Consider the following 14,691-nt stretch of genomic DNA (forward strand, 5'->3'; position numbering starts at 1 on the left):
CAACGCAAAATCGTCGAGCAGAAACTGATAGCCAAGTTCCGCACCCATGAGGACGGCCTTAACCGAGATCTTGGGTTCATGTCACGCTACATGTAACCCCACCTGATGCAGGGTCATCCAGACTCGAGTCGACATTGGCTTGTTCTCTCTACACAGATGCGGCTGGACCTGCTGTGATTTCCAGCCAAAAAAAAAATGTTTTTTGTCTGTTTTTTTGTTTTTCATACAGACCCCAGCATCTGCAATATTTGACCCCTTGTGACCCCACCTCATTGTTCTTTGATGTAATGTTTCCCTGACTGACCTGTTTGGACACCATTCACACCTTTGACTGCTGTGATTATCTCTCTGCCGAGGTGCGATAAATGGCAGTTGGAAAGGTTACCTGCAAACATCTGACATGATTCTCTGACTATATAAGCTGTGTCTTTATGCATTTTTCCACTTCACCTGAAGAAGGAGCAGCGCCCCGAAAGCTTGTGATTTCAAATAAAGCTGTTGGACTATAACCTGGTGTTGTGTGACTTCTTACATTTGTCCACCCCAGTCCAACCCCGGCATCTCCACACCATGGCTACTATCGACACCACAAACTGCCGGCTCAAAGTGGAGAGGATCTCCAAGAAGATCGCGCATATCGACACAGACATCAAGTTTCTACAGAGATGCAAGAAAGCAGACAAGATCCCGAAAGGACTACAGATCACTAACCCACTCAAGTCGACCTACAACACAGACTACGCTGAGAGACTCTGCCGTCGTACCTCTCGCACACTCCTCAACCATCTCGTACACCAGCTCTACAGCAGACACCGCAACCTCGAAACCGAGATGGAGTCCATGTTCTCAGCCTGTGCTCAGGACGCAGCAGACCAGCTACGAGACACCGCCAAACAAACAAGGCAACGGAACTACGCTACCTACATGCACACCAAGAACAGGAAGCTTGAGAAACTTGGCATCACCAGCAGCAGCAACCAAGCCTCCCCCGGTACCACGGTTGAAACCACAGGGAAATCCATCGTCAACCTGTCCGACCACACCCTTCAACCAGACGAAATTGAAGTTCTCAGCCGAGGTCTCAATTTCTGCCCCACCACCAAAATGGACCCCATCGGTCTCGCGGCAGACACAGAGGAATTCATCAGGAGAATGAGGCTCCGGGAATTCTTCCACAAATCCCAAGATGTCAGCAGCGAACCCAATGAGACAATCAATGATCCGGAACAGCAGACAGAGGGATCCGCAGTGCAGCGACCGAAGAAGAAAGAGTCAAATTGGACCCCTCCGGAGGGTCGCTGCCCTAAGCTTGACATGTATGCTCAAGCTGTCAGGAGATGCATCAATGCCAGATTCATCAGCCGCACTCACAAGACAGTCCAGAATGTCACCCGAGCACAACGCAACGCCATCCACGCTCTCAAGACCAACCGCAACATCGTCATCAAACCAGCAGACAAAGGAGGTGCCATCGTCATACAGAACAGAACGGACTATTGCAAAGAAGTATACCGACAACTGGACAACCAGGAACACTACAGACAGTTACCCGCAGATCCGACCAAAGAACACACCCGCCAACTCAACAGACTGATCAAAACCTTCGATCCAGACCTTCAAAGCATCCTACATGCTCTCATCCCACGTACTCCCCGCGTGGGTGACTTCTACTGCCTCCCAAAGATACACAAAGCCAACACACCTGGACGTCCTATCGCATCAGGCAATGGAACCCTGTGTGAGAACCTCTCTGGATATGTCGAGGGCATCCTGAAACCCATCGTACAGGGAACCCCCAGCTTCTGTCGCGACACTACAGACTTCTTACAGAAGCTCAGCACCCACGGACCAGTTGAACCAGGAACACTCCTCGCCACGATGGACGTCTCGGCACTCTACACCAGTATCCCCCACGATGACGGCATCGCTGCGACAGCCTCAGTACTCAACACCAACAACAGCCAATCTCCAGATGCCATCCTACAACTCATCCGCTTCATCCTTGACCACAATGTCTTCACCTTCGACAACCAGTTCTTTACCCAAACACACGGAACAGCCATGGGGACCAAATTCGCACCCCAATACGCAAACATCTTCATGCACAAGTTCGAGCAAGACTTCTTCGCTGCACAGGATCTCCAACCAACGCTATACACCAGATACATCGACGCCATTTTCTTCCTATGGACCCACGGCGAAGAATCACTGAAAAGACTACACGATAACATCAACAAGTTCCATCCCACCATCAAACTCACCATGGACTACTCCTCAGAATCAGTCTCATTCCTGGACACACGAATCTCCATCAAAGACGGACACCTCAGCACTTCACTCTACCGCAAGCCCACGGACAACCTTACGATGCTTCACTTCTCCAGCTTCCACCCTAACCACGTTAAAGAAGCCATCCCCTATGGACAAGCCCTGCGAATACACAGGATCTGCTCAGACGAGGAGGAACGCGATGGACACCTACAGACACTGAAAGACGCCCTTGTAAGAACGGGATATGACGCTCGACTCGTCGATCGACAGTTCCGACGGGCCACAGCGAAAAATCGCATAGACCTCCTCAGAAGACAAACACGGGACACAACCAATAGAGTACCCTTCGTCGTCCAGTACTTCCCCGGAGCGGAGAAACTACGCCATGTTCTTCGCAGCCTTCAACATGTCATCGATGACGACGAACACCTCACTAAGGCCATCCCCACGCCTCCACTACTCGCTTTCAAACAGCCGCCTAACCTCAAACAGACCATCGTTCGCAGCAAATTACCCAGCTTCCAGGAGAACAGCGACCACGACACCACACAACCCTGCCACAGCAACCTCTGCAAGACATGCCAGATCATCAACACAGATACCATCATCACACGTGAGGACACCACCCACCAGGTACATGGTACATACTCATGTGACTCGGCCAACGTTGTCTACCTCATACGTTGCAGGAAAGGATGCCCCGGAGCATGGTACATCGGCGAGACCATGCAGACACTGCGACAACGGATGAACGGACACCGCGCAACAATCACCAGGCAGGAGTGTTCCCTCCCAGTCGGGGAACACTTCAGCAGTCAAGGGCATTCAGCCTCCGATCTTCGGGTAAGCATTCTCCAAGGTGGCCTTCGAGACACACGACAACGCAAAATCGTCGAGCAGAAACTGATAGCCAAGTTCCGCACCCATGAGGACGGCCTTAACCGAGATCTTGGGTTCATGTCACGCTACATGTAACCCCACCTGATGCAGGGTCATCCAGACTCGAGTCGACATTGGCTTGTTCTCTCTACACAGATGCGGCTGGACCTGCTGTGATTTCCAGCCAAAAAAAAAATGTTTTTTGTCTGTTTTTTTGTTTTTCATACAGACCCCAGCATCTGCAATATTTGACCCCTTGTGACCCCACCTCATTGTTCTTTGATGTAATGTTTCCCTGACTGACCTGTTTGGACACCATTGACACCTTTGACTGCTGTGATTATCTCTCTGCCGAGGTGCGATAAATGGCAGTTGGAAAGGTTACCTGTAAACATCTGACATGATTCTCTGACTATATAAGCTGTGTCTTTATGCATTTCTCCACTTCACCTGAAGAAGGAGCAGCGCTCCGAAAGCTTGTGATTTCAAATAAAGCTGTTGGACTATAACCTGGTGTTGTGTGATTTCTTACATTCCGCTAATAAAGGAAAGTATCCCATATGTCTTTTTAACCACCTTATCTACCTGTCCTGCTACCTTCAGTGATCTGTGGACAAGCACTCCAAGGTCCCGCTTTCCTCTACACTTCTCAGTATCCTACCATTTATTGTGTGTTCCCTTGCCTTGTTAGCCTTCCCCAAATACATTATCTCACACATCTCCAGATTGAATTCCATTTGTCACTTTTCTGCCCACTTGATCGTGCCCTGCAGCCTACAACTTTCTTCCTCACTATCAATCACATGGCCAATTTTTGTATCATCTGCAAACTTCTTAATCATGCCCCCTAGATTGAAGTCTAAATCATTGATATATACCACAAAAAGCAAGGGACCTAGAACTGAGCCCTGCGGAATCCCACTGGAAAACAGCCTTCCAGTCACAAAAACACCTGTCGACCATTACCCTTTGCTTCCTGCCACTTGGATCCCATGGGCTTTTACTTTTCTGACCAGTCTGCCATGTGGGACCTTATCAAAAGCCTTGCTGAAATCCATCAAACTACATCAAACATGCTACCCTCATCGACCCTCCTCAAAAACTTCAATCGTTAATCAGACACGACCTTTCCTTAGCAAATCCCTGCTGAATGTAATCCATGCCTTTCTAAATGACGATTAATACTGTCCTTCAGAATTTTTCTCAATAATTTGCCCACCCCCGAGGTTAAGCTGACTGGCCTGTAATTACTCGGTCTATCCCTGTCTCCCTTTTTAAACAATGGTACAACATTAGCACCACAGCTGTAGCCTGAGAGGATTGGAAAATGATGGTCAGAGGCTCTGCTATTTTATCCCTTGCTTCTCTTAACAGCCTGGGATACATTGCATCCATGCCAGGCAATTTATCTACTTTCAAAGGTGCTAAACCCCTTAATACTCCCCAGATTCTAGAATGGTTCCAGCGGATTGGATGGTAGCAAATGTAACCCTACTGTTCAAGAAATGAGGGAGCGAGAAAGCAGGGAACTACAAGCCAGTTAGCCTGACGTCAGTCATTAGGAAAATGCTGGAATCCATTATTAAGGAAATGGCAACAAGGCACTTAGAAAATCATAATATGATTAGGCAGAGGTTTTGTGAAAGTGAAATCATGTTTAACAAATGAACCAGAGTTTTTTGAGGATGGAACTAGCAGGGTAGATAAAGGGGAACCAGTGGATGTAGTATATTTGGATTTCCAAAAGGCATTCGATAAGGTGCCACATAAGATTAGGGCTCATAGGGTTGGGGGTAATAGCATGGATAGAGGATTGGTTAACTGACAGAAAACAAAGAGTAAAGGATGAACGGGTCATTTTCCAATTGGAAGGCTGTAATTAGTGGGGTGCCGCAAGGATCAGTGCTTGGGCCTCAGCTATTTAAAATCTATATCAGTGACTTGGATGAAGGGATCGAGTGCAATGTATCCAAGTTTGCTGATGATACAAAGCTAGGTGGAAAAGTAAGATGTGAGGAGGATGCAAAGAGCCTGCAAAGGGATATAGACCGGTTAAGTGAGTGGGCAATAAAGTGCCAGATGTAGTATAATGTGGGGAAATGTGAGGTTATTCACTTTGGAAGTAAGAATAGATAAACAGAATATTTTTAAATGGTGAGAAACTATTAAATGTTGGTGTTCAGAAAGATTTAGGTGTCCTTGTACAGGAAACACAAAGTTAGCATGTAGGTACAGCAAGCTATTAGGAAGGCAAATAGCATGTTGGCCTTTATTACAAGGGGGTTGGAGTACAAGAGCAAGGAAGTCTTACTACAATTGTACAGGGCTTTGGTGAGACCCCACCTCAAGTACTGTGCAAGGTTTTGGCCTCCTTATCAGAAGAAGGACATACTTGCCTTAGAGGCGTGCAACAAAGGTTCACTAGATTAATCCTTGGGATGAGAGGGGTGTCCTAGGAGGAGAGATTGAGTAGATTGAGCCTATATTCTCTGGAGTTTAAGAATGAGAGGTGATCTCATTGAAACATATAAGATACTGAGGGGGATTAACAGGGTAGATGCTTAGAGGTTGTTTCCCCTGGCTGGAGAGTCTAGAACTAGGGAGCATAATCTCAGGATAAGGGGTTTGCCATTTAAGACTGAGAGGAGGAGTAATTTCTTCACTCAGAGGATTGTGAATCTTTAGAATTCTCTACCCCAAAGGGCTGTGGATGCTGAGCCATTGAGTATATTCAAGGCTGAGATAGATAGATTTTTTGGCCTCTAGCGGAATCAAGGGATATGAGGATCAGGCAGGAAAGTGGAATGGAGGTCGAAGATCAGCCATAATCTTATTGAATGGCAGAGTGGGCTCGAAGGGCCATATGGCCTAGAAACATAGAAGATAGGAGCAGGAGTAGGCCATTCGGCCCCTCGAGCCTGCTCTGCCATTCAATGCGATCATGGCTGATCATCCAAATTCAGTACCTGGTCCTTGCTTTCTCCCCATACCCCTTGATCCCATTAGACTTAAGAAATATATCCAACTCCTTCTTGAATATATTTAATGAATTGGCCTCAACTGCCTTCTGTTGTAGAGAATTCCACAGGTTCACCACTCTCTGGGTGAAGAAATTCCTCCTCATTTCTGTCCTAAATGGCCTACCCCTTATCCTTAGACTGTGACCCCTGGTTCTGGACTCCCCGACCATCGGGAACATCCTTCCTGCATCTAGTCTGTCCAGTCCTGTCAGAATTTTATAAGTTTCAATGAGATCCCCTCTCATTCTTCTAAACTCCAGCGAGTACAAGCCCAATCGTCCCAATTTCTCCTCATACGTCATTCCTGCCAACCCAGGTATCAGCCTGGTGAATCTTCGCTGAACTCCTTCCATGGCAAGAACATCCTTCCTCAGATAAGGTGACCAAAACTGCACATAATACTCAAGATGTGGTCTCACCAAGGCCCTGTACAACTGCAGCAAGACATCCTTGTTCCTGTACTCAAACCCTCTCGCTACGAAGGCCAACATACCATTTGCCTTCTTAACCGCCTGCTGCACCTGCATGCTTACCTTCAGCGACTGGTGCACAAGGACACCCAGGTCTTGTTGCACTTCCCCTTCTCCCAATCTATTGCCATTCAGATAATAATCTGCCATCCTGTTTTTGCCACCAAAGTGGATAACCTCACATTTATCCACGTTATATTGCATCTGCCATGCTTCTGCCCAATCACCCAACCTGTCCAAATCATCCTGGAGTTTCTCGGCATCCTCCTCACAGCACACACGCCCACCCAGCTTTGTGTCGTCTGCAAATTTGGAGATATTACATCTAGTTCCCTTGTCTAGATCATTAATATATATTGTGAATAGCTGGGGTCCAAGGACCGATCCCTGCGGTACCCCACTAGTCACTGCCTGCCACTCGGAAAAAGACCCGTTTATTCCAACTCTTTGCTTTCTGTCTGCCAACCAGTTCTCTATCCAAGTCAATACCTTGCCCCCAATCCCATGTGCCTTAACTTTACATGCTAATCTCTTATGCGGGACCTTAACAAAAGCCTTCTGAAAGTCCAAATACACCACATCCACTGGTTCTCCCTGATCTATTTTACCAGTTACATCCTCAAAAAATTCCAGTAGATTAGTCAAGCACGATTTATCTTTTGTAAATCCATGTTGACTTTGCCCGATCCTGTCACTGTTTTCCAAGTGCTCTACTATTACATCTTTTATAATGGACTCTAGCATTTTCCCCACTACCGATGTCAGGCTTACCGGTCTGTAATTCCCCGTTTTCTCTCTACCACCTTTTTTGAATAGTGGGGTAACATTAGCTACCCTCCAATCCATGGGTACTGTTCCAGATTCCATCGAATGTTGGATGATCAGCAATGCATCTACTATTTCTAGGGCCACTTTCTTAAGTACCCTAGGATGTAGATTATCAGGCCCTGGGGGTTTATCGGCCTTCAATCCCATCAATTTCCCTAACACCATTTCCCTACAAATACTGATTTCTTTCAGTTCCTCCCTTTCATCAGGCCCTATGTTCCCCGACATCTCTGGGAGGTTATTTGTGTCCTCCTTTGTGAAGACAGAACCAAAATATGCCTACTCCAGCTCCTTGTTCTTATGCCACAGTCTTTCACTGTTAATAGGTGAATGCCCGAGAACACCGCACCAATCCTTTAGACGTGACCGTCGGCCTTCTGCTGATGTTATCACCGGAAAGAGCGTGTTGCACGGGAGCTTCTGCACACCGCTCATTTAAATCAGCAGGCAACACCAAAATACCGGTGATGCCTGCGCTCTTTTTGCAGGCGGCCATTAACCTTGGCCCGGGGTGACACCACCTGTTTTCAGGCTTAATCAAATTTCTAGGCCCAAGAACCTAAATATTAGATATCTAGATACTTAACATAGAATCCTCGAGTCCTGTGGCTCCACTTCTTCTTTTGAGATGGACGTGAGAAACCGCCTTCCTCCTCTCCATTGAATTCCGACTAACACCAAATTCTTCCACTCTGTCTGCAAGCCACTGTGATTGCAATTCACCCAGCTCTGTCTTCAAGCTCTGTACTTTTGCAAACTAGTGCCTAATATATACCTTTTGAGAGTCAAGTTACAACTGCTTAATCAGCTGCTAGCTCTTCCGCGACCGGTGGACACTGCAGGGACTGGAATGCATTATCACCACCGGAAACTATATTTTAATTTACTTTGTTTAGTTTTATTTGTTGTGCTTTTTGTTAAGTTACAGTTTTAGTTGATCGCACCAAAACAGAATCAGCTTCTAGCTCATAGCTTTTAGCACCTAATCAAGCAACGACTTACAGCTGATTGCCTGTTAACTGCTGACCGCCATTGACCTTGCAGTTTCTTTTACCTTACAAGATGAAGCTAAATTCCAACCTGATGATTACTTACCTTACTTGCTTATGCCTACCAGTGAATTCCTACCAACACCAAATTCTTGGGATTGGAGTGCATCACCCCGGCAACCAAATTTTAATTTAATTTGTTAAGTTTCATTTAATGTTTTTTTAAGTTACAGTTTATTTGTTTATGGTCCATACAAAAGAGTACACTCATCTGAGACCTCATTCTCAGCATTGCTGGCTATGCAGCTGCCTCAGAGGGAGGAAGGAGAGTTGGTCTCTCTCTGAGAGAAAGAAGAGGAAGAGGAGGAGCCTGTCTGTGACCACAACCACTACCACCACAACTGGTGTCTGCTGAGGTGCCTAGAGAGGGAGGAGAGAGGACAGGAGAGAAAGAAAAGAGAAACACCAAACTCTTGGGACTGGAGTGCATCACCACCCCGGCAACCAAATTTTAATTTAATTTGTTAAGTTTAATTTAATGTTTTAAGTTTAGTTACAGTCTATTTGTTTATTGATCACACTGAAGAGTACACCAAATTATTCTACTCTTACTGCGATCCACTCTGATTGCGCTTCACCCAACTCTGTCTCCAAGTTCTGTGCTCAAGCAGTTTAACAGCTCATTCAAAAGGCAGCACCTCTGACAGTGCAGCACTTACTAGTACTGCACTGAAGTGTCAGTCTGGATTTTGTGCTCAAGTCTCTGGAGTGGGGCTTGAACCCACGACCTTCTGACTCAGAGGCGAAAGTACCACCACTGAGCCAAGGCTGACAGAAATGACCTGAAAATATTCAGTTTGCAACTCGGACGGAATGCAGCAGAAAGAACACAGATTAGATTGGGACCTGGATATGACTGGTCCCAAATTTGCCCTGGAGTTCCTGTCTGGTCTCTATCCAGTACAAACAAATCTACTGATGTAGAAGGGGGCGAGGACTCCTTGATGTGCCTCAATAAATCCGAGACTCGATGTTAGCGAAACAAAACAAGGCTTTTATTGACTTAGAAGGTAACACACAGAGGAGAATGTATCTTCCATCCAGAGGTCTGCCGTACTGGATGTGCTGCAGGCTGGGCCAGCTTACATAGGAGCCAGGTATGGGCGGAGCCCTACACACAGTACAATACAATGGAAATGAAACTGAAACCAACCACAGTCACAGGCAGAGAAATACTGATGAGTGATGAATGGAATATTTCATCACACTCCTTACATTTGTAGTTCCTACATCCTAGGCCTTTAATAGGCCGGTAGAGCATTGGCAACCGGTCTGTCTGATGAAACCAGGTGTACCCCAGCATTGAATGGCAGATGTGGGATCCACCATAAGAGTCCAGAACAGGTTATTGGCCTAGGCCCCTAACGAGAACTTCCCAATCCCATAGGAATTTTTATGTAGCCCTCTTACAAAGGGGTCTGCGGAGTGGCTGTGATCCTTTGGGGGAGGGGTACCAAGTACTCCCCTTCACAAGTCTTCAACTGGGCTTTCCATCTGTTCCAGTGAGCGTATGAAGTTTTGAAATGTTGAAAGAACCTCCTCAAACCCCCCCAAAAAACCATTGGAGTTTGTGGTGCAATCCCAGTGTAAGTGTCAGGATGGCTACCTCTTGGAATTTCGACCTCCAAAAATGTTTAGTGCTTCATACAACTTTCTTTTGTAAAATTTGTTTTGTACAGTGGAAATTTAATATTTTGTTTTAACTTTTAGGTCTACAAAGAAGATCTACCTCAGCTCAAACAGCAAAGTAGAGAGAAAAAACAAGCAGCTGCTTCTCTAAAAAGAGAGAAAGCCCCTGAAGGGAGTCTGAAACTACAATTTGTCCATGGGTACTTTTATAAACTTCTTTTCTGCTGCATTTATTTTTGTAATGCATAGCATATTCTGTAATTCTATTCCTGTACGATGCACTCAAGGCAACTAGCATGCACAATGCAGCCAGCCAGCCAGCACATAGGGCGAAAGAAACCTGAGCAGCAACAGTGCAGTAAGCTTATTTGGGGCCTAACTTCTACTCAAATTAGGGTTTCTCCCCCTAATGCGGCTGAACCACATGAGCATCACTCCAGTCACTCGGGAAAATTAATTATTTTATAAATAGAGTTGTCCCCCGCCCCGGGCCCACAGTAGCTCTGACCTTTCACTAGGGCAGGAGTGGGCAATTTTTGGGCTGAAGGGCCACTTAAAAAGTTTTGGTGAGTTGTTGAGGGCCGCACACATAAAATGAATTGTGTTATCAGCTACCATTTAAATTTGTTATGACATTTATTGTATAAAGAACCCTTCATGTCCTTTGTACACTTAATAAAAATGACAACACTTATTAACGTGCTAACGAACATGATACAGGTTTACCCAAAACTTATCTGAGTCATTGATATTATTGTGCCATAATTAAAACTGTAAAACTGGTTACTCGACAACTGTTGTAAAAAAGAACATTAAGCAGTTATAACCTTTCAGAAGATATAATTTTAACAATTATAGATAAGAAACAAATAATATACCAACAAACATGTTCTATAAAATTTGAATTTTATTTCAAAAAGTAATTTTTGACCTGATTTTTTTTTAGTGTATAGAAGCAATTGAATAACAGCTCAAAATATAGTCTTAGAGTTGTATATTGAAAAATGGGTTAAAGAAAATCACTCAATGGCAACACTGTAACGTAGTCACATCAAAGTTAATGAACCCCAGTGATACCCAAATTGCTAAACACTCAAACAGTTTATAAATTATTGTACAGACACAAAAAGTATTGCAGTGCTACAAAAGTAATGCCAGAGATCAGATTTCTCACCCACTTCTCCCAAGGGTATTGGGATCCAGTTCTGTTACCCTCCGATACATTACCCAAGTGGTTATTCTTCGCGAGGGTTGACAAGAATTACTGCTGAGCCAATTCCTGTATGCATACGCTACACACAACAGGCACCCCATCGCAATTGAAAGCAAGTGCCCCAGCTGAGTTTCCCCTGCCAAGGGAACAGGGAGTACACGTAGCCCCCTAATGCGCCCTCCTCTGTTCTTTTCCACTCTTCCACACCCACTCCCCCCACTTCGCCCACACCCCCACTTAACCCCCACACCTCCCATGAGCCCACTGGAACAAACCCCGGAGGGGGCAAACGCTTGCTGCAGGCCCAGAGAATGGCGAGTCTCTTTCTTTCCATACCCCTTCTCCACCCCACCCCCCCCACAAGGCCATGTGAAAATTACCAGAGTAGACGGCGCCAGTCCATTTGTGTTCGCTGCACCATGAGACGTCGAGCAGCTGTCGCATGCCAATTCTGAGAAGACCTGGACTCCAAGGCCACAGACACAAACACTTTTCCCTCCAGACTGCCGTTCCTGGCAAAAATGGCAAAGAACATAAGAACATAAGAAATAGGAGCAGGAGTAGGCCAATCGGCCCCTCGAGCCTGCTCCGCCATTTAATAAGATCATGGCTGATCTGATCCTAACTGCCAATCCACTATCACAGAACCATCTCCTGCATCTAACAGAATTAGACACACGAAATAGGAGCAGGATCAGGCTACATGGCCCCTGGGCCCGCTCCGCTACCCACAGGGCCATGACCGATCCGAACCTAGACTCATGTCCAAATTCTTGCCCGCTCCCCGTAACCCTTAATTCCCTTTACTTCTAGGAAACTGTCTATTTCTGTTTTAAATTTATGTAATGATGTAGCTTCTACAGTTTTTTGGGGCAGCATATTCCATGGACCTACCACCCTCTGAGTGAAGTAGTTCCTCCTCATCTCAGTTTTGAAAGAGCAGCCCCTTATTCTAAGACTATGCCCCCTAGTTCTAGTTTCACCCATCAGCGGGACCATCTTCCCTGCATCCACCCGATCCAACCCCTTCACAATCTTATATGTTTCAATAAGATCGCCTCTCATTCTTCTGAACTCCAATGAGTAGAGTCCCAATCTACTCAACCTCTCCTCATATGTCCATCCCCTCATCCCCGGGATTAACCGAGTGAACCTTCTTTGTACTGACTCGAGAGCAAGTATGTCCTTTCTTAAGTATGGACACCAAAACTGTACGCAGTATTCCAGGTGCGGTCTCACCAATACCTTGTACAACTGAAGCAATACCTTCGTATTTTTATATTCTATCCCCCTAGCAATGAAAGCCAACATTCCATTGGCCTTCCTAATCACTTGCTGCACCTGCATACTAACCTTTTGAGTTTCGTGCACCAGGACCCTCAGATCCCTTTGTACTTCAGTATTTTCCAGTTTCTTGCCATTAAGATAATAACTTGCTCTACGATTTTTCCTGCCAAAGTGCATAACCTCACACTTTCCAGTATTGTATTTCATCTGCCAAATCTCTGCCCACTTACTTAGCCTGTCTATGTCCCCTTGAAGGTTTTTTATGTCCTCCTCACTCACTACTTTCCCCCCCATCTTAGTATCATCTGCAAACTTTGATATGTTACACTCGGTCCCCTCCTCCAAATCGTTAATATAGATTGTAAAGAGTTGGGGACCCAGCACTGAACCCTGCGGAACACCACTAGTTACTGATTGCCAGTCTGAGAATGAACCATTTATCCCAACTCTCTGCCTTCTGTTAGATAGCCAATCCTCTATCCATGCCAGAATATTACCCCCAATCCCGTGATTTTTTATCTTAAGCAATAATCTTTTGTGTGGCACCTTGTCAAACGCCTTTTGGAAGTCGAAATACACTACGTCCACTGGTTCCCCTTTATCCACCCTATATGTTACTTCCTCAAAGAACTCCAGCAAATTTGTCAAACATGACTTCCCCTTCATAAAACCATGCTGACTTTGTCCTATTAAATTATGATTATCCAAATGTCTCCTTAATAATGGACTCCAAAATTTTACCTACCACAGATGTTAGGCTAACCGGTCTATAGTTTCCAGCCTTCTGTCTACTGCCCTTTTTAAATAAGGGTGTTACATTAGCAGTTTTCCAGTCTGCCGGGACCATTGCCGAGTCCAGGGAGTTTTGGAAAATTATTACCAATGCATCCACAATCCCTACCGTCACTTCCCTCAAGACCCTAGGATGTAAGCCATCAGGTCCAGATGATTTATCCGCCTTGAGTCCCATTATTTTACCGAGTACCACTTCCTTAGTGATTTTGATCGTGTTTAGCTCCTCCCCCCCCTTTAGCCCCCTGTTTGTCCAGTGTTGGGATATTCTTAGTGTCTTCTACTGTAAAGACTGATGTAAAATATTCATTCAGTGTTTTTGCCATCTCCATATTTCCCACCATTAATTTCCCGGTCTCATCCTCTAAGGGACCAACATTTACTTTAGCCACCCTTTTTCTTTTTATATAACTATAAAAACTCTTACTATCTGTTTTTATATTTTTTGCTAATTTACTTTCATAATCTATCTTCCCTTTCTTAATCAATCTTTTTGTTATTTTTTGCTGTCTTTTAAAGTTTTCCCAATCCTCTATCCTCCCACTAGATTTGGCTACCTTATATGCCCTTGTTTTTAGTCAAATACTATCCTTAATTTCTTTACTTAGCCATGGATGGCTGTCTTTTCTTTTACACCCTTTTCTTCTCAGTGGAATATATATTTTTTGGAAGTTGTAAAATAACTCCTTAAATGTACACCACTGATCATGTATCGTCTTACCCTTTAATCTATTTTCCCAATCCACTCTACTCAATTCCGCTCTCATACCTTCATAGTCTCCTTTATTCAAGCTTAGCACGCTTGTTTGAGATCCAACCTTCTCACCCTCTAATTGAATATGGAATTCAACCATGTTATGGTCACTCATTCCAAGGGGATCCTTTACTAGGACATTTTTAATTAATCCTGTCTCGTTACACAGGACCAGACCTAAGGTTGCTTGCCCCCTGGTTGGTTCAGTTACATACTGCTCAAGAAACCCATCCCTAATACACTCAATGAACTCATCCTCAAGGCAGCCCTGCCCAATTTGATTTGTCCAATTAATATGATAGTTAAAATCCCCCATAATTATAGATGTTCCCTTATTACAAGCCTCAACTATTTCCTGATTGATACTCCGTCCAACAGAGTTGCCACAGTTCGGAGGCCTATAGACTACGCCCACTAGTGTTTTTTTCCCCTTATTATTCCTTACCTCCACCCAAACTGTTTCATTATCCTAATCTTTTGACCCAATATCATTTCTTTG

At 45.0% G+C, this 14,691-nt stretch overlaps 1 protein-coding gene across 8 annotated transcripts in view; it reads left to right on the forward strand.

The window, feature by feature from the left end:
• eml6 (EMAP like 6) overlaps positions 1-14,691 on the forward strand; it is an 844,856-nt gene that overhangs the window by 405,539 nt on the left and 424,626 nt on the right. For all 8 annotated transcript variants that reach the window (XM_085981352.1, XM_085981349.1, XM_085981353.1 and 5 more), the window contains one exon: positions 10,228-10,346. In XM_085981352.1, the coding sequence (XP_085837478.1) occupies positions 10,228-10,346 (119 nt within the window). The remainder of the gene's footprint in view (positions 1-10,227; positions 10,347-14,691) is intronic.

Source organism: Somniosus microcephalus, chromosome 3, assembly GCF_052327205.1.
Source record: "Somniosus microcephalus isolate GS21.2 chromosome 3, FLI_Smic_1.0, whole genome shotgun sequence".
NCBI lineage: Eukaryota > Metazoa > Chordata > Chondrichthyes > Squaliformes > Somniosidae > Somniosus > Somniosus microcephalus.